This window comes from Phalangium opilio, unplaced genomic scaffold (genome assembly GCF_054372755.1).
Source record: "Phalangium opilio isolate 3A_F unplaced genomic scaffold, DU_Popi_V2 ptg000217l_1, whole genome shotgun sequence".
Taxonomy (NCBI): Eukaryota; Metazoa; Arthropoda; class Arachnida; order Opiliones; family Phalangiidae; genus Phalangium; species Phalangium opilio.
Window position 1 is genome coordinate 8601497 of NW_028324218.1, and position 21309 is coordinate 8622805.

At 39.7% G+C, this 21309-nt stretch overlaps 4 protein-coding genes across 7 annotated transcripts in view; 2 read left to right on the forward strand and 2 right to left on the reverse strand.

The window, feature by feature from the left end:
* Positions 1–1819: 1819 nt before the first annotated feature.
* On the reverse strand, positions 1820–7439 carry LOC149616107 (P2X purinoceptor 4-like). The gene is made up of 11 exons (XM_089857193.1): positions 7156–7439; positions 6913–7090; positions 6223–6294; positions 6073–6151; positions 5918–6011; positions 5191–5277; positions 4991–5132; positions 4069–4199; positions 2903–3050; positions 2110–2214; positions 1820–1969 (listed from the first exon to the last, which is right to left on the reverse strand). Exons 1-11 carry the CDS (start codon positions 7284–7286, stop codon positions 1910–1912), a joined length of 1227 nt encoding a protein of 408 aa, XP_089713319.1. The 5' UTR covers positions 7287–7439; the 3' UTR covers positions 1820–1909.
* Positions 7440–8029: 590 nt separating this feature from the next.
* On the forward strand, positions 8030–11333 carry LOC149616108 (uncharacterized). Its single transcript, XM_089856323.1, has 3 exons — positions 8030–8167; positions 8487–8720; positions 9049–11333. Exons 2-3 carry the CDS (start codon positions 8510–8512, stop codon positions 10803–10805), a joined length of 1968 nt encoding a protein of 655 aa, XP_089712449.1. The 5' UTR covers positions 8030–8167; positions 8487–8509; the 3' UTR covers positions 10806–11333.
* Positions 11334–12140: 807 nt separating this feature from the next.
* Positions 12141–12776, reverse strand: LOC149616109 (NADH dehydrogenase [ubiquinone] 1 beta subcomplex subunit 2, mitochondrial-like). The gene is made up of 3 exons (XM_089856331.1): positions 12585–12776; positions 12349–12472; positions 12141–12281 (listed from the first exon to the last, which is right to left on the reverse strand). Exons 1-3 carry the CDS (start codon positions 12668–12670, stop codon positions 12216–12218), a joined length of 276 nt encoding a protein of 91 aa, XP_089712457.1. The 5' UTR covers positions 12671–12776; the 3' UTR covers positions 12141–12215.
* Positions 12777–13579: 803 nt separating this feature from the next.
* LOC149616110 (S-adenosylmethionine sensor upstream of mTORC1-like) overlaps positions 13580–21309 on the forward strand; it is a 105145-nt gene continuing 97415 nt past the window's right edge. For 3 of the 4 annotated variants that reach the window (XR_016375782.1, XM_089856324.1, XM_089856326.1), the window contains exon 1: positions 13800–13934. Coding sequence is in view for 3 of the 4 variants with exons in the window: in XM_089856324.1 (XP_089712450.1) it covers positions 13929–13934 (6 nt within the window). In the remaining variant the exon portion in view is untranslated. Of the gene's footprint in view, positions 13709–13783; positions 13935–15319; positions 15413–15470; positions 15601–17082; positions 18080–21309 lie in introns of those variants that run through there. The other variant, XM_089856325.1, reaches the window with a different exon arrangement.

Consider the following 21309-nt stretch of genomic DNA (forward strand, 5'->3'; position numbering starts at 1 on the left):
ACGTCCTAGGAAGAAACTTTATATCCCTGACTTTTCCTCCCATTTTCCAAATCTCTGACTTATCCAGGTTCCGTACGAACCCTGTTTAGCCACATTGTATGATATGTATATCTACGATGAGGCTATTAGTTTGACCTGCCCTGTCTATTGTAATCGTGCCACAATACCTCCATTGGCACAATTGGCTGTGAAAAGTTAACAATCGTCATTGAAGGGAGAGGATTGTAGTGAGGTGATATTTTTCGTTCGTTATTTTAAAAGGAAGGGGATTATGATAGATACTATGGTTATGCATTGCATTTAATTGTGCTAGTTGTAAAGAAGCGTGTTACTCAGTAATTTATTAACTTTATCGAGCGTCATATTCAAACTATTACTATCTGTAACGTAGCTTTGTGCGTGCTGACAACAGACGAAAGAAATAGTGATTTTCAGAATTTAACATCTCGAGATTTTAAATCCTGAAATTTAGTATTGCTTTCATCTGTTGTCAACACGCACAAATTTAAGTTACATGGAGACCTAGTTTTGCGCTTGCTGACAACTGAAGCTGGAACAGAGTATATACAGAATAATAAGAATAAATTGCCCTCGGAGATAGGGAGTTGCCTATCCTATAGCGTGAAAACAAATTTCCTCACACGCATTCTTTATCCATGTTACCATAAGTTTATAAGATATGTTCCATTTAGATTGTCGCTGGTTACAGAAAGCTTGTCATGAAGTGACGTAGGCGAAACGTGGTAGATTCTAATAAAGCGACGCCTGGTGAGGCGCATCCAAAGGTTTAAAGGGACTGCAAAGTAGGCAAGGGCGGGTGGGTAAAAATTATTTGAAATACGTCACAGACATCACGTGATGCCAAGATACAAAGGCTCCTCATGGAGTGGAACTGGACATCTAGTCCTTGTTTTTTGCGAGATTACAGCGCCAATTCCATGAAGTGGTAATTTTCGAAATAAAACGAACTGAGCTTCTTTGAACCACGCCTCTCCTCGGTCACGTGCCTCTGACGTATTTCAAATAATTTTTACCCACCCGCCCATGCCTTCTTTACAGTCCCTTTAATACAGACTAAATAGGAAGATGGACTGCAAAATTAACCGCGTGTAGTCAATTCTCGCTTGTCGTCCTCGAACTAGCTCGTGCTGTAAATGTCTGGCATTACGAAGTATAGGTAGTGTCATAATTATGGAACATATCTTATTGCAAGTGCAGTTAAAGCAACAGGCGGCGTCCATTATCACCCCTAGCATTCTGGCTAACCTTCTAGACACGAATTTTATCTTGCCAAAGGCAGTAACCAATCAGACCTTGTGCATTAGGTCTGATTGGTTCCTGCCTTTGGCTTAACTAGCCTTTACCAAGCTTAGCCACTGTGTAGTAGAAAAGCCATCTTTAAAGGGACTGCAAAGGCATGGGCGGGTGGGTAAAAATTATTTGAAATACGTCACAGACATCACGTGATGCCAAGATACAAAGACTCCTCATGGAGTGGGACTAGTTAACATCTAGTCCTTGTTTTTCGCGAGATTGCAGCGCCAATTCCATGAAGTGGTTATTTTCGAAATAAAACGAACTATGCTGCTTTGAACAACGCCTCTCCTCGGTCACGTGTCTCTGACGTATTTCAAATAATTTTTACCCACCCGCTGATGCCTTCTTTACAGTCCCTTTAAGGGGCACCAATGGAGCCGCCCTTTGCTTTAAAGTTTAGAAATGGTTGAGGAAATTTCTCTAGCCCCTTCAGTGCACACTATCCATTTAACAAAATAAAGTATACTGTTTCTTAACGATAATTTTAAGGAGACAAACAGAATTTAAGAGATAAAATAATTTTATTTTATTTCATTTACATAAGCAAATTTTACAATCCCATCACCCAACCCTGTGATAATTTCATATTCATTTAAGGCTGTCTTTGATATGAGAAATCTGCAGGCGGATCCTCTTCTCTTACACTGGTATCCTAGTAAAATAATTCCATTCGTTATAATAATAATAATTTAACATTTAATTTTATTAATTTCATTAAAATATTAACATATACAATTATTTAATTTCTCATCATCAATTAAAGTGAAAAATAGACTGAAAGGTTTCAATTACCTGAAATCCATCATATTCAGTTTCAACTTCAACGTATTTCTTAGTTTTATAAAGTTGCCTTTTTCTCACGCAGTAAAGAACTGCCAGATCAGATATCACAGTTGCCTAAAATACAGTTTATAGGTTATAAAAGGTTCTCCGCCATTTTGATATTGTAGAAAGCCTAATTATAATTATAAACCACACCCCTTTTCCTCTCCCTATAAAAGGTAATACCATGGATAAAGAATGCGCGTGCGGAAATTTGTTTTCACGCTACAGGATAGGCATTGCAACTCCCTATCTCGAACGACAGCTTATTCTGTATACACTCTGTTACAATATCGGTTGTCAGCACGCGTAAAGCTAGGTCTCTATGTAACGTAGCTTTGTACGTGCTGTCAAGAGACCAAAAACTTCAGGATCTTCTGGATTTAAAATATCCGCGAGTTTTTTAACTCGAGTGTATGCACGGACCTCTAGGCCTTAGTTTCAAATACGTGTAAAATTGCCTACAGCCTACTACGTCACGTATTTGAAACTAAGGCCTAGAGGTCCGTGCACTCGAGCTAAAAAACTCGCGGATATTGTAAATCCTTAAGATCCTGAAGTTTTTTGTCTCTTGACAGCACGTACAAAGCTACGTTACATAGAGACTTAGCTTTACGCGTGCTGACAACCGATGTTGTAACAGAGTATATACAGAATAAGCTGTCTTTCGAGATAGGGAGTTGCCTTTCCTATAGAGTGAAAACAAATTTCCTCACGCGCGTTGCATTCTTTATCCATGGTAATACTTTGAAAAGAAACCTACCGCAGCTAGCAGTCCAACACCAGAACCAATATTTAACAAAAGAGGGATGAAACTAAATTTTCCCCCTCTTCCAATGACTAGAACTACAAAATCAATGCCGTATAGTTTGTACAATGCCCGGTTGTCATTCATATAGTAGTTGGCATATCTACAAAGAATAGAAATTTATAATAGACAATATTTAAAATTGGCGCGCAAGCTGCACTGAGAACTTAGCGTACTCTGTCGGGGAGGGGTGCAGTCAAAAAAAAATGGAGCTAATGTAAAGTCTATGGCAGTATATTAAACTTTGAGATTAATTATAAATTATACAAATTAGTTTAGGGGTTCGATTTCTTTTTTTGCGGTATTATTGCGTATTAAATCATGGGTTTTCGCTACAGGTATTCAATTTTTAACATAATGATTTCAAATTTTATCAGTTTAACGTGCCCATGCTTTGTTATCGCGATCTTGACAGTCTAAGCCTCGGTTGGGTTTATTTATTTACTTTTGTTGCTGATCCATCTGCCAAAACCTTTTTATACCCTCGCTGGGTACACAAGGGAACGCAACAAACAGTAGGCATTTACAATTTATTTCTTAAACCCTATCATAAGTTTAGATTTAATTTTTAAATTTAACACTCTTCTCGTACGTTTTGCTGGGGACCGACAATACCTTGACTGCACCCTAGCGGCTGCTCTGCATTGTGTCTGCACTGGAGCTGCTCTGAGCGCGCGCGATTCAATTTTAAGTATCGTCTATTTGAATTGACTACATTATTGAGAAAGTGTGAATCCACCTTATTCCCGAGGCTTAACTGACAAATCTGGGTCAAAACGATGCGTCGTCTGCTTTAGAGTGTTCTGAAACAGACGCCGCATCATTTTAACCCAGATTTGTCACTTAAAAGTGCTCTGAAACAGACGACGCATCATTTTAACCCAGATTTGTCACTTAAAAGTGCTCTGAAACAGACGCCGCATCATTTTAACCCAGACTAGTCAGTCGCACATTAAGCCTTGGCTCATTCATCAGGAATAAGGTGGATTGCAAGCGGGGGAATGGGGTCAAAATCGCCCCTACTAAGTTTAGCCAGCCAATCAGGCTAGCCTTTGAATCTACAAAAATTCTCCGCCATATTGAGAAAGGGAAAGGGGAGGAGCTTCTCTTAGAATATTCACCTAAAATTCCATCCTTTAGCAAGCAGGGCATTTGGTTCATCAAGCCTTTTGAAGGAATAAGTTGGAATGCAATGTTTAGGGGAAAAATCGAGGTTACATTCCCATTTAATGTTAATTGCAAAAACACCACCCTGTTAATGAAGTTCACACGTTTAATTGTTATATTTAAAATCCTACTATTACAGGGTTCATACAACTTTTGGAAAACAAATTTCCCTGAGATTTCCAGGTTTTTCCCCACATACTTCCCTGAGTTTTCCAGGTTTTCGCGTATAAGGAGTATCCTATGGAGTAAATGTTAACGAAGGAGGGCGGGGGGGGGCAAATAGGACTATAACATACTCAAAGGACATCCCCGTATCTCTAGTAGAACCAGAGTTATGAGCCTCCAAAGTATAGTGTATTGTTAATCCTATGGAGGGAATGTTCACGAACATTTTGCTCAATTACTCGGCCCCTGTTTGTCGTAGCCCTACGTTTTTAGTATGGTTGGATGGGGGACAAATTGGACTATAACATACTCAAAGGACATCCCAGTATCTCTAATATAACCAGAGTTATGAGCCTCCAAAGTTGAGTGTAATGTTAATCCTATGGAGGGGATGTTCACGAACATTTTACTTAATTACTCGGCCCCTGTTTGTCGTAGCCCTACGTTTTTAGGATGGTTGGATGGGGGACAAATTGGACTATAACATACTCAAAGGACATCCCCGTATCTCTAGTAGAACCAGAGTTATGAGCCTCCAAAGTTGGGTGTAATCTTGATCCTTTGGAGGGAATATTTACGAACATTTTGCTTAATTACTCGGCCCCTGTTTGACGCAAATTTCCCTGAGGTTTTTGTCAACTATTTATTTCCCTGATTTTTCCAGGTTTTCCCTGTTTTCCAGGTTTCTATGAACCCTGTAATAATTATTACCTTAACAGCCACTGCAGAAAAATTCTCCCCACTGCCACTAATGATGTCATCGATAATAAACACAGGACATTGACTGTCTGACTCAGGATGGTAGTGGCAACTGTTTAGATATGTTTGGTTGCTGGTATCCAATACATTTCTCCTGCAATTAAATTTGTAAATTTCTTCTTGCAATCAGCTAATGATTTTTCTTTTGTTACCTTGTCACCTTATGCTTTGGGAAACTAATGAAGTTTTTAATTAAAACTGTAGACTTTCTGACATCATCTAAAATACCCCCAACTTTCCTTTAATATTTTGACAAAATTGTTAGAATGTTATTCAGATGGGCGTTTATGCATAAGTTTGTTAAATATTTGGTTGTTAGTCAGTCACCCAGACTGCAATGTCTTAAACTGCTTGTTATTTCAAACCATGGTCGCCACAAGTAGCTAATAACGTCCCTAAAGTGAGGACGGTGGCGCCACCTTGTGGCCTATTGTCAGGACCGTGGCACCATCTTATGGCCTATTGTCAGGACAGGGGCACCATCTTATAGCCTTTTGTCAGGACCATGGCGCCACCTTGTGGCCTATTGTCAGGACCGTGGCACCATCTTATGGCCTATTGTCAGGACAGGGGCACCATCTTATGGCCTATTGTCAGGACCATGGCGCCATCTTACGGCCCTTTTTCAGGACCATGGCGCCATCTTACGGCCCTTTTTCAGGACCGTGGCGCCATCTTACGGCCCTTTTTCAGGACCGTGGCGCCATCTTACGGCCCTTTTTCAGGACCATGGCACCATCTTATGGCCTATTGTCAGGACAGGGGCACCATCTTATGGCCTATTGTCAGGACCATGGCGCCATCTTACGGCCAGGTGACAAACTTATACAAAATATTTAAAAACAAGATTATGATAGAGGTTAAAAATATAATTTTTACAATGGTCCAACATCTTTCTCTAAAGGGCACCAACCCATTATTTCACAAGTAAAGTTTCCCTCGCCATTATCCCTGCAGTTACCAGTCATTGGTCCTTAAATTATTACATATATTAATTTATAATGAACTTTATAATTAAAACGCTTAATTTATACCATTTCCCAAATACAGTATTTTGCCCTTTTCACAAGTATTATATGCAGGATCACACAGAGCCCCATTTATGGTTGCATCCTATGTAGAAACGAAATTACCCTTAAGATAATGATAAACCACATGATGATTGATGACACCTTGATATTTACCTCTGGACATACTCCCCTTGTTTGATTTGGTGTGATAACAACGTTAGTTGCAACAAAAAAGGCATTATTTTCCTATTAAAACATTATAACCATGGATAAAGAATGCGCGTGAGCTTGAAATTTGTTTTCACGCTATAGGATCGGCAACTCCCTATCTCGGACGACAGCCTATCCTGTATATACTCTGTTACAACATCGGTTGGCAGCACGCTCAAAGGTGGGTTCCTATGTAACGTAGCTTTGTACGTGCTGTCAAGAGACAATAAACTTCAGGATCTTCAGGATTTAAAATATCCGCGAGTTTTTTAGCTCGAGTGCACGGACCTCTAGGCCTTAGTTTCAAATACGTGTAGTAGGTTGAAGGTAATTTCACACGTATTTGAAACTAAGGTCTAGAGGTCCGTGCACTCGAGCTAAAAAACTCGCGGATATTTTAAATCCTGAAGATCCTGAAGTTTTTTGTCTCTTGACAGCACGTACAAAGCTACGTTCCATAGAGAAATAGCTTTGCGCGTGCTGACAACCGATGTTGTAACAGAGTATATACAGAATAAGCTGTCGTTCGAGATAGGGAGTTGCCTATCCTATAGCGTGAAAACAAATTTCCTCACGCGCATTCTTTATCCATGTTATAACCATGGTAATAAATTATATTATGTAACGTTTTTGTGGTACGTTCTTGAAACTTACTGAAGGAGGTACAACATAATCTGTCACATCCCATACTCTGTTGTATATCGTTGGATCAACACCTTTTTTAAATTCATCATCGGAAAAATTGGTATAGACAACTCCTTTAACTTTCGTTGTTACGGCACTTTCAATATCACTGAAGTCTTGATAACCTTTTTGGTAAACTATTGCGTAGCTGACGAGTAATTATTCTGTTTAATTAACTATATATGACAAGTAGTTTCTAAATTTTTAACTCACCCTATGATATAACTTAATATTCCCAACTGAATAACACGATTCAATAATCCGATTTTCTTGTTTTTAACTGTTATGTATTTGACAGTGTCATACTCAAGTACAACTGCTATTAAGGTTTGAAAGAAACCCATTTTAATTAGGGATTAAAGGGACACAATGAAAAATGCGACTTTCTATGTTATTTAATTGGTAATCAAAAGGATGAGGGCGTAAAATTTTATCAGCATTATATCTTCGATAAGTCTACGCAACAGTCGAAAAAGCTATTTGATTCTTTGAAATTGATAACAAATAAGCGTCGTCTGCTATCGCCGGTATGACGTGCATGTGTAACAAGTTGGTAAATCAAAATAAACCTCTCCGCGTATAGACTAGAGCCATGGATGAAGAATGCACGTGAGGAAATTTGTTTTCACGCTATAGGATCGGCAACTCCCTATCTCGAACGACAGCTTATTCTGTATATACTCTGTTACAACATCGGTTGTCAGCACGCGCAAACCTAGGTCTCTATGTAACCTAGCTTTGTACGTGCTGTCAAGAGACGAAAAACTCGCGGATATTAAAATCCTGAAGATCCTGAAGTTTTTTTGGTCTCTTGACAGCACGTACAAGGCTACGTAACATAGAGGCCTAGGTTTGCGCGTGCTGACAACCGATGTTGTAACAGAGTATATACAGAATAAGCTGTCGTTCGAGATAGGGAGTTGCCGATCCTGTAGAGTGAAAACAAATTTCCTCACGCGCATTCTTCATCCATGCTAGAGCTATCTTCCCAATTATGATATTTTTCTTAAATAATTAAATAAATTTAATTTGTATGACTTTCTGTGAACTGCGAACGTGGTCTATATTGCGAAAATGTTTGCTCTGATTTACAAACTGCGAAGACGGTGACAGACACACAACCACAGTAACATCCAGTATAATACCTCTCCATGATGTCATCGTAACTCGGAGAATAGATTGTGCAATTCAATCTTGAGTCATTTTATCGTGCGAAGAGCTTGTGGTAAGTCGTGTTTTGCGGAGCGGAGATAGGCGTAGAAATGAAAATTATTAATATTTAATTTTGACAAATTTATGGGACGTATCTTATGAACTTATAATCAAATGCATTGAAGGATGACAAGAGAAATTAGAAAAACCTCACTGTGCATGACCACATGACACAAAATAACAACATCGCACTGACGTTTTTCAAATACTTAAGTCACTATCTCTTGACAGACTAGTGTGTACATTTGATATTGAAGTTTAAAAACCAGAACATCTGGAATATTACTCAGCAGTATTTACACGAAATCCGGAAAATTTGTCATATTTTCTAGCAATAAACGCAAAGAACATCAAAATGGAAGAAATTGAGAAAGAAATTGAAAAGTACCATAAGGCTTACAAAATTTTGGTTAAAAAACTACGCTGGAAAAAGAGACTTTCTGAAGAAACTTTGCAAAAAATAAATGAAACCATATATCCTCAAAATGGAAATCTTCCAACTGAAAAAGAAGTTGGAGACTCCAAAGATCAAAATCACACTAATGATCGCGATCCCCAATCAGAGGGTATAGTATTTTATACTCCCATCAATAGAGCTATCTCAGAAGCCTTAGTGTGACGTCACCCATGCTGTTTGTCCATAGAACCAAAGCGGTACCAAACATGGCCGCCCATTGCCAAAGCTAAGCCCGTGACGTTTTACCTAGGCACTGACGTCACAACTGAGATACTCAATAGAGCTAGGTAAAACGTCACTGGCCTATCTTTGCCAGTGGGCGGCCATGTTTGGTACCAACTTCGGTTCTATGGGCAAATAGCATTGGTGACGTCACACTAAGGCTTCAGAGATAGCTCTATTGAACAACCCTTGATTTTAAACTCAAATCATTTCAGGAAAAGAAAATGTAGATGAGGGCGAGAATGATGTCCCTGAGGATAACAGAATCGATTCTGATTCAAACTCTCATGATTCTCAGAAAAATAAAGTTAAAAGTACTGAAGAAGTTGTGAACAGTTTTCCATGCGATGACAAACAGAAGGATCGCAAGCTATTTTCTTGCAGCTCATGCCTGTACAATTTCGTTACGGAAAAGGCTCTTTTGCTACACAATTGCAAAAACAAAACCCCAACAGTTGATGATAGTTCCGAAGAGGAAGTCATTGAATGCACGGACGAACTGTTCAATTGCACGGATTGTTACGCTGTTTATCGTAAAGAAGATGATTTGGAGGAGCACAAGAAAATATGTCACAGTTCGAAGCACATTTGCAATATTTGTTCGAAATCCTTTATGCTCAAAGCAGCATATGATAAACATATTGAAATACATAAAATATCGAAGGAATTTCATTGCAAATTGTGCAACAAGGTTTGCAAAACGCAGCTTGACTTGAAGAAACACAATGTAGTTCATCAACGCGATGTTCTGAAATCGACTGAGAAGAAACAACTTATGCTTGGTTGCTCGGTACAATTAGGGCCGAAACTTCCCTTAAATATGGAAGTAACTTGCGATGATTATGTACCGAGTAAGACAAAGGAAGCTAATGCAAAAACTACGCAGAGAAAAGTTGTCATAACGAAACCTAAACCAAAAACATCAAAAAAGCGTAAAAGCGATGATGCAATATCCGATGTTGAGGAATCTGAGACAGAAGAAGCTAATCCAAAAACTACGCAGAGAAAAGTTGTCATAACTAAACCTAAACCAAAAACATCGAAAAAGCGTAAAAGCGATGATGCAATGTCCGATATTGAGGAATCTGAGACAGAAGAAGCTAATCCAAAAACTACGCAGAGAAAAGTTGTCATAACCAAACCTAAACCAACTACAACACAAACTAAGCGTAAACACGATGAAACAATATCCAATGTTGAGGAATCTAAACGAAATAAAGTTTCTAAAACCCCAGCAACAGAATGCGTCATCGAAACCACAAACTTGGGCCAAAAAGTTTGCCTAAACTTGACGGATAAAAAACCAAAATGTCAATTATGTTACGAATGTTTTGACACCAAAGAAGCGTTGATTGATCACATTGAAGTTCATTTAGGACGGCGTCTAGAGATGCCTGAAAATGCTCGTAAACGTACAAGTAAAAGTAACGCGTCATCTGAAGCACAAAGCACTGAAATCGTTGACGATCATGATGATGATGATGTAATACCAGGTATCAAAGAAAAGGGATCAAAGAAATCTAAGAATCAAAAAGATGAAGTGAAATCTCACGATGCTCCACAAACCTCAAGTAGAGGAAGGGGTAGAGGCAGAGGTAGAGGACGTGGAAGAGGTAGAGGTCGAAGTCGTATTGGTCCACCTCGATCGCGTAAGACAAGACGCGAGCCTATTGCATTACCAAGACCAGAACCATTCCCATCGCCTAGCCCTAGACCATTATCTGGAACACCAAGACCCCAATATGACGATAGAGGTATATTTGATCCTAATTACATCATTAAAATGGAGCCAAAGGACCAAGATCGGTCTTGCGCGACACCAAAGAGTAATTTGGATAAAGTTTTTGTTACTGTTAATGATGATCATGATGATCAACAGCTGCGTGTTAATGTTTTGGAGTATATGGAGAATTATAAAGAAATGAGAATCAACCTGGACAGAATTCCAATGGATTCTCATGTTCAGTTTTGAATATTTAGTATACCAACAACGTTGTACAGTTTATAATTACTGTATCCTTGGAGTTCAATTACTCCAAGACTTTTAATGATACTATTGATTAAAGGCAATTTAAAGCAAAGGGCGGCTCCGTTGATACCCCTGAAAGATGCCTTTTCTGCTACACGTTGGCTAAGCTTGGCAAAGGCTAGTTAAACCAAAGGCAGGAACCAATGGGACCTAGTGCATTGGGTCTGATTGGTTCCTGCCTTTGGCAAGGTAAAATTCGTGTCCAGAAGATTAGCCAGCATGCTAGGGGTGATCATGGAGCCGCCTGTTACTTTAAGTGTAAAAGTATAGTCGGCGCCATAGAATTTTTAACATGCGTCATTGCCAGTGCTATGTGGTTGTTTTAAACTTGTAATTCACCTAGTACATCACATATAGTGACGTATATTTCATAAATATAACATATTCACTATCAGTTGCTGAAGTATAACTCATTGTATCGATTGTTTTTAAATTTTGTGTTGAAATAAAGACAAAATTTTAGAATTCCAACATTGTTTTGTATTTACAAAGAGTTCAGGACAACTGAAAGAAGAATTGCAAGTAATAGGGACTTGGCAATTCGGGCTTAACTCCGCCCCCAGCGCCATTATGGTATGTTTTTTTAACAGAATGAAAGCTACATAAGCCCCTCCTCCTGGTATGTTTTTTAGCACTAGTGTAAGGTAGCCTGACGTTGCATGACGTAGTACTGCCAAGTCCCTATATTGTCCACTATCGTGCAGTAAACATTTCATCTTTGAGTAGGAAGAAATTTCAATGGTAAATTGGGTTAACGCCCAAGATATTATGCTATCAACAATGTTAATGTTAATTTTTTTAAAGGTTATTAAGGTCACCACAACTATATCCCATCAAAATTCAAATTTAGAAAACATTTACTAGTCTCGACCACGTCCCTTTTATTTTGTCAGGCAAGAATCAAAGATTCCGCATAAATTAGGTTCCCAAAAGTCCCTTGCTGGGGTTTATATTGTTTTACCCGCCCCCTGGTGGATTTTCCAAGAACTAAAACCCAGATTGGCCAATAGAGCTATTTCAGAGGGGGTAATGGCTATGTCACCAATGCTATTTGCCCATAGAGAAAACCCTCATTAAATGGCCGCCCTACACTCAAAGGCAGGCCCAATTTTCTTAGCAGACGAAATTTTTGCCCCACTGAAATAGCTCTATAAGGCGACATGTATTTTCCCCATAGATGGCGTTAGAACTATCTTTAAGAGTCAAATCAACTATATTTTGTAAGTTTAATTTTAATTCCAGCAACACAGGATTTTCAAATTTAAAATAAAGTCATAATTTGTTCCAATTTAAATCAACTATTTATTTATTTATACATTTTAACTAAATTGAATTGGGGTTTATATTATTTTATTATTCTGGAGGGATTCCCAGCTCCTCGTCAGTCCATTTCAATCGATCTGGATACTCAAATTCACCCTTTAAATAATTTTAATTATTTTATGAATCTCTTCAAGTTAACAACACGCTAAGATATTATGCTTACAGTGATGTGTTCATGTTCGTGCCACAAATGCCAAAAAATCCACCACCAGAGAAAAGATGCTCCAACCTCAGAGGCTTTCCAGCTCATACTTGATGCTGGAGCTGGAACAGTTCTATATACCCAGCTAAATATATGATAAAAATCATTAAAATCAAGAGTAATAAATACCTCTTTCTCATTACAAAACCAAAAATGCATAGAAGTTAACACTAGACTTATGTTATAATACAGCTTACGTTCCACTATTTCGCTTTGGGATCGATTGTAGTTTAAGCAGCGATTTATTTGTCGCTAAAGCCAGATTAACGACTCGTTTTAACATCGTTAAATTATATTTATGGCTTAATTTAATTGATTTTACGGGAAAAGTTTGCTTCGACCTCAGCCAAGGACGGGTTCCCTATTGCAGACAAACTAGCAGACTTAATTCTTCCCCTAAGGTCAATTTAAGGGTGAGAAATAAGGTTGTATCGCACTATCGCACAGTGGCACACCAGTTTTAAATTTAAATTTCCGGAGTCATAGTGGTCTCCATGACCACTAATTAAATTAATAGCTTGGACCACTTTTTTTTATTCAAAACGCGAGGGTCACTGGTCCCAATGACTAGTTTATTAATTCTTTTATTAAAAATTGATATGGGGACCTCTTTAATTATTAATTTCATTTTAACATAAATTTCGACTCCAGGAGTCCAGTTGTGTATACAACCCTAAGCCGAGAGAGATTTTTTTAGAAGAGAGAACGACCACAAGTCCTGGGACCAGTAGAAAAATAAATTGGAGAAGGGTCACTGGTCCCGGGACCAGTTTCATATTTAAGACGTCACTGGTCCGGAGGACTAGTTCAGAAATAAACCTTATTTCCAAGCCTGGCTAAGGTCACATTAAGGGTGAGAAATAAGGCTGTACCTCAGCGGCACACCAGTTTTCAATTTAAATTTCCGGAGTCATAGTGGTCCCTATGAGCACTAATTAAATTCCCAAACACAGTCAGTGCCCATAATAGAACATGGACATTGCCCATTTTTTTTTTATAAAAGTCTTTAGGCTGAACCGGTCACAGACGACCAGTTTCAAAATATTCCTTATTTCTCAACCTGGCCGCAACTCATTTATGGATTCAGTTCAGCTCTGTCCTAGGGAAAGCCTGGATTTCTGGAGGTACTATAAAAACCTTTTCGGTCGTCTGCTCTTAGGTCTGAAAACCGGTCAATTGATTGACTCATTGACTGACACATGTTTTACGAGGTTGATGGCTCTGATGGAGCAAGAACAAGGATTTGCGAAAGATAATCATGTTCACCTAGTTAAAATTATACGTAATCTTCACTTAACACTTAGGAAATCATTTCAGAAAGGTTCGTAAATTTGCTGTTATTGATAATTTTTTTTGTTAATTATAAAAAACAACTAATTATAATTACTTCTTACAGTCGGTGACCATGAAACAGTGTGGAAATTACATGTTAATGATACCGAAAGCCGGGAAAAATATTCAGCGGCAATGCTTTCCATTGCCACAAAGATATGGGACAAACAGCATCCGAATAACACCAGGATTGAGTGGTGCTATAATAAATGGAGGTGAGCTAAACATTATGTGCTTGTCAGTTTGTGGAATGTGCTTGTTGTTTTAAATTTGGGTTTATCCCTTATAATGAGGGTTTAGTTTTATTAAAATTTATTATAATCAAGTCGCGGAAACTAGGTTAGGTGTAGTTTGGTTCGATTTAAATTATTTTTCGCGCCTTTCATTATATTTAATTTTGAAATATTAAACCCTAAATAAACTATCTCTAGTGAAAAACAGTAGTTAGAATGCACGAGATAGGGCGAGCAGCTTGCGACGTGATGCGCGTGATCGAGTGGGCTATGATACAGTGTATTGTTTTGACGTTGCCTACGTTAATCAAGGCCTGTGCGCGGCGCCGATTTTTATTTTTATTTTGGCAATTTAAGTTGCCAAATTCTCTCACCTGAGGCGCTTTTAGCTGGACCTGAAGCGCTAATAGCTGGATCTAAATAATTTGAAATGTTCATATTCTAGCGCTTGGAATTTGAAATGTTCATTTTCTCGCGCTTAGAATTTTAAATACTCATTTTCGCGCGCGTTTCGGTCCAGCTATCAATGAAATCTCGCGCTAAAATAGGGAGAAAATAAGAAGTCGCGTATTTTAAAAGTCCCCCCCTTCGAAGCCACCGCGCACAGGCCTTGATTAACGTAGGCAACGGTTTTGATGTTGGTGCTGGGTTTGTGATACAGGGCCAGAAATAAGTAACATTTCTTATAGGACATGTGTTTGATTGGACAAGGTTTGATTGGAAAATTTATAGGACATTGTCCACAGTAGTGTTAGAAAGTAGTTCTTACGGTGGTGGGTTTATAAACCCTTGTATTAGCAACCCATCTCTCTGGGGAGTATGCGCGTTAGTATTTTGACCTTCAGCGGCGAGCAAGGTCAGTTGCTTGCTGAATATTCATTTTGGAAAATGGGCACGTTTTTGTGACTTCAATATTTTTGTTTAGTCGCGTCTGTAGTCAACATATTTTTAGGGGAAAGTTATAAGTGTCTTCTAGATCTGATTAGTAGTTTTATTATATTATTTTGATATGATAAATGTATCAATTAAAGCTAGAAACAATTCTTTGGTCTTTAAGTTACTTGATCAACAAACGAATTGCTACGTTTTTCCATTGGTTTATTTGTGGTGTGAAAGTCTATTTTTCTGTCGCATGTTGGTGACATCGCAATAATTTGCTGTTCAACCGGTTTTCTATAAAATAGTATGCCTTTAATGTAGGCCGTGTAATGCGCAGCTTTAGCTTATGTAAAAGTTACTTCTCTAGTGTTAGGTTAAATTGCAAATAGTTAATTTCTTCAAATTATTCCACCTTTTCAATTATTTGAAACTTACTTTGGCCAACGGACATCTGTACTAAGGTTCTTTTCTATGTTGTACAATTTCAGCTGGTACTATTTTGGACCAGGTTTTGTAAAACATATTGCGAAAGACTATCGTAAGAAGTATAGTTGTTCTTTGAATGCCGAAGAATTTGATAGGTAATAATTTGAAAGCGAGAACAATCTTACTTAATGATCAAGTATGATTGTATTTAAGGTTAAGTGATCTGGAGGGTTTTAGAAGAATTGAGAAAGTCAAGGTTTTGGATGTGGGTAGTTGCTACAATCCTTTTTCCAAATACGACAACTGCGATTGTTTAGCCATTGATTTGACACCAGCCACAAAGGTAGGCTGATCAATTACGCACTCTCTGTCAAACTATGGGGTATTTTGTGGTTAAAGTTGCAATTATTATGTGGGGTTTAAAATACCTTATGAAAGAATGGTGATTCTCGGATTTGTCATTTTTTTCAATTTGTTCGGTTAATCGGTTTTTATCTATTTTCTGTAACATGTAATCGGTTAAACGGTTTTTATCTATGTTCTTCAACTAATTGTCGGTTACGTTTGTTTCTTTTCACATACGGTCGGTTACGTTTTTCTTCAACATACTGTGGGTTACGGTTTTTCGTCATCATACTGTGGGTTACGGTTTTTCGTCATCATACTGTGGGTTACGGTTTTTCGTCATCATACTGTGGGTTACGGTTTTTCGTCATCATACTGTGGGTTACGGTTTTTCGTCATCATACTGTCGGTTACGTTTTTTCTTCAACATACTGTCGGTTACGTTTTTTCTTCAACATACTGTCGGTTACGTTTTTTCTTCAACATACTGTCGGTTACGTTTTTTCTTCAACATACTGTCGGTTACGTTTTTTCTTCAGTATACTATCGGCTACGTTTTTTTCTTCAACATACTGTCGGTTACGGTTTTTTCTTCAACATACTGTCGGTTACGTTGTTTTCTTCAACATACTGTCGGTTACGTTTTTTCTTCAACATACTGTCGGTTACGTTTTTTCTTCAACATACTGTCGGTTACGTTGTTTTCTTCAACATACTGTCGGTTACGTTTTTTCTTTAACATACTGTCTGTTACGTTTTTTCTTCAACATACTGTCGGTTACGTTTTTTCTTCAACATACTGTCGGTTACGTTTTTTCTTCAACATACTGTCGGTTACGTTTTTTCTTCAGCATAAAATCGGGTATATTGTTTTTCTCAACATAAAGTCGGTCATGTTTTCATATACAACCTATTTTCGGTTATCCAGTTTCTTCAACCTGTAATCGGTTGTTATAAATTGTAATTCACCTGCATTCCCTCCAAAAATCAAGTATGGGTCTTACCCACATCCCCCCCCCCCTCAATCAACAAATCGTGCTTTACCTATATTTCGTCCAATAACCAATCACACAAGATTATATAACTTCCAAGTCCTAAACAAACAAATCCGTATTTTTTTTTTTTTGCATTCCAAATAACCAATCGATTCGTTCTGTTTTCAATCTAAAATCCAATCAGAATTTTTTATTTGTATACCTTCTAGGCCTACTACCAATCGCGTATCTCATTATTTTTCTCATTAAGAGAATATACCTTATTATAGCAGACAAAAAAGAACATTGAAATGAAGATCTAAAAATAATCTTAACCTTTAAAGCTTTCCGCAAACACATGTTACGAAACCAAAATCTATTCCATTTTCCGTTCAATATTATTTTCATTCGGGAAACAGCAAGCTTACTCCTAAGAAATTAGAGCCTTTGTTTCTACCTTTGCATTTTTGCAATTCAACACTGTTGGGAATTACACTTTTTTCTAGGATGTATACCAATGCGATTTTCTTAATTTGCAAGTCAATTCGAAGCCGCCGACGGATTTTTCAAACTTCTTAGAATCGTCGGCTTCGATCGAAAATCCCATCAGGGATCTACCCGAAAAATATTTTGACGTTGTGGTCTTTTCTTTATTGTTGGAATACTTACCGTCTACGAAACAAAGATGGATATGTTGCCAAAAGGCTCGGATGCTCTTGAAAAAATATGGCCTACTTTTGATCATAACCCCCGATTCGAAACACGTAAATAAAAATGCTCCCATCATGAAAAATTGGAAAGAAGCCATGGAATCTCTCGGATTTGATAGAATTGTCTACGAAAAACAAAAGCATTTGCATTGTATGGCTTTCAGGAACATTTGCGATACGGATAAAGATGATTTAGTTAATTGTAAGCATCAATTATTGGCAATCCCCCAAGACACGAAGTCCTTCGATGAAGTTGATTATGAAGACCTTGATATGGAAATGTATGAGAGAACGGATGAGGAGTCGACAGAAATTGCGTACTCTTTTACTGAGCTTCCATTTTCGTAATGAACTAATGTTTTTAGTGATATTTTAACGTACTACGTGAATTGCATTCATATGCCAGAAAGATCGAAAAGTTGAAGAACAAATCTCAGGAATTCTAAGTCGGAGATATCTACTTTTTAATAATGATTTAATTGTCAATTTGAATGAAATTATGGAAATAATTAAAGGAAATTATATTTGTTCAGTTTTTGATTTTACAATAAATCTCTTATCAATAATGAATCGACTAGTCATGGGTCCTTGGATTAACAGTGCCACTTCAAAAATACTGAGTTCTAAACAGTATGAAGGGAAACATTTATCATAAGACAAAAGTACTACTTGTAATGACTTGAAGTTACCAATGGAGATATATTTGTTAATGAGTAACATCTCGAAATGTGTGTGGCAAAATCCAAACAGAATTTTAATCAGAAATAAATATATAAATGTTTATTCCACATCAGATATACATCGCTCGTCTTTAGTTATGATTTAGGCCTAGTAGTATATTTTCTATTTTCTGTATGAATATGGTGAGCTTTCAGGATAGGCTGGCGGTTCTTGTGGAGAAGGTGGAGCAGGTTCCGATGATGGAGTACCTCCCATATCGGGTTCTGATGATGGAGTACCTCCCATATCGGGTTCCATTGGGTTCGTCGGATTCGGTGAATCACTTGGTTGGCTAGATGGGTCGTTTGGACCCGATGGGGAGCTTGGTTCATTAGGACCCGATGGAGCGCTTGGTCCGTTTGGACCCGATGGAGCGCTTGGTCCGTTTGGACCCGATGGAGCGCTTGGTCCGTTTGGACCCGTTGGAGCGCTTGGTCCGTATGGACCCGTTGGAGCGCTTGGACCGTTTGGACCCGATGGAGCGCTTGGTCCGTTTGGACCCGATGGAGCGCTTGGACCTTTTGGACCCGTTGGAGTGCTTGGACCGTGTGGACCCGTAGGGGCGTTGGGTCCCGTAGGAGTGTTTGGACCCGTTGGAGCGTTTGGACCCGTTGGAGCGTTTGGTCCCGAAGGAGCGTTTGGTCCCGAAGGTGCGTTTGGACCCGTTGGAGCGTTTGGACCCGTTGGAGCGTTTGGACCCGTTGGAGCGTTTGGTCCCGAAGGAGCCTTTGGTCCCGAAGGAGCCTTTGGTCCCGAAGGAGCGTTTGGTCCCGAAGGAGCGTTTGGTCCCGAAGGAGCGTTTGGTCCCGTAGGAGCGTTTGGTCCAGTAGGAGCGTTGGGTCCCGTTGGAGCGTTTGGTCCCGTAGGAGCGTTTGGTCCCGTAGGAGCGTTTGGCCCCGTAGGAGCGTTTGGCCCCGTAGGAGCGTTTGGTCCCGTAGGAGCGTTTGGTCCCGTAGGAGCGTTTGGTCCAGTAGGAACGTTTGGTCCAGTAGGAACGTTTGGTCCAGTAGGAGCGTTTGGTCCAGTAGGAGCGTTTGGTCCCGTAGGACCGTTTGGTCCCGTTGGAGCGTTTGGTCCTGTCGGAGCGTTTGGTCCAGTGGGAGCGTTGGGTCCTGTGGGAGCGTTTGGACCCGTTGGAGCGTTAGGTCCCGTAGGAGCGTTTGGTCCAGTGGGGGCGTTTGGACCCGTTGGAGCGTTTGGTCCCGTAGGAGCGTTGGGTCCCGTTGGAGCGTTGGGTCCCGTTGGAGCGTTGGGTCCCGTTGGAGCGTTGGGTCCCGTAGGAGCGTTGGGTCCCGTGGGAGCGTTGGGTCCCGTGGGAGCGTTTGGTCCCGTGGGAGCGTTTGGTCCTGTAGGAGCGTTTGGTCCCGTAGGAGCGTTTGGTCCAGTGGGGGCGTTTGGACCCGTTGGAGCGTTTGGTCCCGTAGGAGCGTTTGGTCCAGTGGGGGCGTTTGGACCCGTTGGAGCGTTTGGTCCCGTAGGAGCGTTTGGTCCCGTTGGAGCGTTTGGTCCCGTAGGAGCGTTTGGTCCCGTAGGAGCGTTTGGTCCCGTAGGAGCGTTTGGTCCCGTAGGAGCGTTTGGTCCCGTGGGGGCGTTTGGTCCCGTGGGGGCGTTTGGTCCAGTGGGGGCGTTTGGACCCGTAGGAGCGTTTGGTCCAGTGGGGGCGTTTGGACCCGTAGGAGCGTTTGGTCCAGTGGGGGCGTTTGGACCCGTAGGAGCGTTTGGTCCAGTGGGGGCGTTTGGACCCGTAGGAGCGTTTGGTCCAGTGGGGGCGTTTGGACCCGTAGGAGCGTTTGGTCCAGTGGGGGCGTTTGGACCCGTAGGAGCGTTTGGTCCAGTGGGGGCGTTTGGACCCGTAGGAGCGTTTGGACCAGTGGGGGCGTTTGGACCAATGGGGGCGTTTGGACCCGTAGGAGCGTTTGGACCCGTTGGAGCTGTTGGTCCTGTTGGTCCAGGCATGGGGGTCATAGAAGTGTCGGGTTCAGGCATTGGGGTCATAGAAGTGTCGGGTTCAGGCATTGGGGTCATAGAAGTGTCGGGTTCAGGCATTGGGGCTGGTGCATATGGCTCTCCATAACCTATTAGGAAGAATTTTAAATTAGCTACTTATGCATTAATAGTATTAACGATTTTTTTTAAATACCTTGGCCACCAGAGCCATAACCTGGGTAAGGATTTGCATTTCTTTTAGCTGTAGAAAAACGTTCAAAATTGCATATACAAACTCATCAACCAGTAATTTTAGAAAATTTATCCCAAACAACCACCATACCCTAAATCATTTAAACTTTCATCAAAGCATCTTACGTTTCGTAAATAAAAATTTTTAAATACTAGTTTTGTCTTGATGGCAAAATTATTGATGCTGGGAATTAAAATGTATGATAGTACATGCACCTTTGATAGTTAATAGTTACTATAGAAATATATTTAATGAAATATCTTTATGGGTTGTAAAATGCACTGTCAAAGTAGAAACATTTCACAATTCAATTCTTTACTCGCCATGACTCATGGGATAATTCTCTTATAGTGCGGGCATTTTACAAGTAAACTTAGTAGTATGCTTTTGTGAAAAGAATAAATGAATTTAGAGGAACGTTTGGTTAAACTGGAGAAAAGGAAAACTTATATACCAAACTTACATATAGTTCTTGAATCGCAAGATACGAGAAATACTCCAATTACGACGGCCAGTAAGGTGCTTCGCCGACCTTCCATTTTCATATGAAACTGCTAAGCTAGGCTAGACTAAACTTCAGCCTGGCTTTATAATTCCAGTTCGATTTCAACTGACTGCCTGTGAAACCAAACTCTTTCTGTACTCTCCGAAATTACAGGTTATGGGTTTCTAGGCCGATTCGTATCGCGTAGGCCGTGAGGTTTACAACGATTCGGTCATGTTAGACCTAAATTTTCCTTGCGTACGTTTTGGCCTTTTTATTACGGTTCGGTACAAGTCGATATGGTTGACGTTTGCCAGCGAGTAACCTCAATTTTTGTAACCTCTATAGATTGGTTGCTATAATTTATATTACGCGGTCTGTTAGGTTGCCAGGAATTTATGGGTAGCATAGCTCTGAAGGGTGATTTCCAAGCTGATAAATTAGGCGGTGGCCCTGGACAATGTCCACTTTAAGAATTTGCTCGGCCAGTTTAAAAATTGAATGGTTGGCAGTCTACTGGTCCTATGGCCACTTAGTTCATTATAAACCGTTCCAGGTTTCATCATTTAAAGTTGCCAATGTCCAGTTTTTTAATTAAAAGTGCTTTGGCTCTACTGGTCAAAAATAATTTTTTCTCAGT

What these genes read in the sequence shown, in the direction of transcription:
- LOC149616107 (XM_089857193.1), bottom strand. Translation starts at nt 7,286, where the DNA reads ATGGGTTTCTTTCAAACCTTAATAGCAGTTGTACTTGAGTATGACACT. An exon ending in ATATTAAGTTATATCATAGG is followed by an intron (nt 7,091 to 7,155) that starts GTGAGTTAAAAA and finishes ATTACTCGTCAG; the next exon opens with CTACGCAATAGTTTACCAAA. An exon ending in GAGAAAGATGTTGGACCATT is followed by an intron (nt 5,278 to 5,917) that starts GTAAAAATTATA and finishes AAAATATTAAAG; the next exon opens with GAAAGTTGGGGGTATTTTAG.
- LOC149616108 (XM_089856323.1), top strand. Translation starts at nt 8,510, where the DNA reads ATGGAAGAAATTGAGAAAGAAATTGAAAAGTACCATAAGGCTTACAAA. An exon ending in TCGCGATCCCCAATCAGAGG is followed by an intron (nt 8,721 to 9,048) that starts GTATAGTATTTT and finishes AAATCATTTCAG; the next exon opens with GAAAAGAAAATGTAGATGAG.
- LOC149616109 (XM_089856331.1), bottom strand. Translation starts at nt 12,670, where the DNA reads ATGTTAAAACGAGTCGTTAATCTGGCTTTAGCGACAAATAAATCGCTG. An exon ending in CCAAAGCGAAATAGTGGAAC is followed by an intron (nt 12,473 to 12,584) that starts GTAAGCTGTATT and finishes TCATATATTTAG; the next exon opens with CTGGGTATATAGAACTGTTC. An exon ending in ACGAACATGAACACATCACT is followed by an intron (nt 12,282 to 12,348) that starts GTAAGCATAATA and finishes AATTATTTAAAG; the next exon opens with GGTGAATTTGAGTATCCAGA.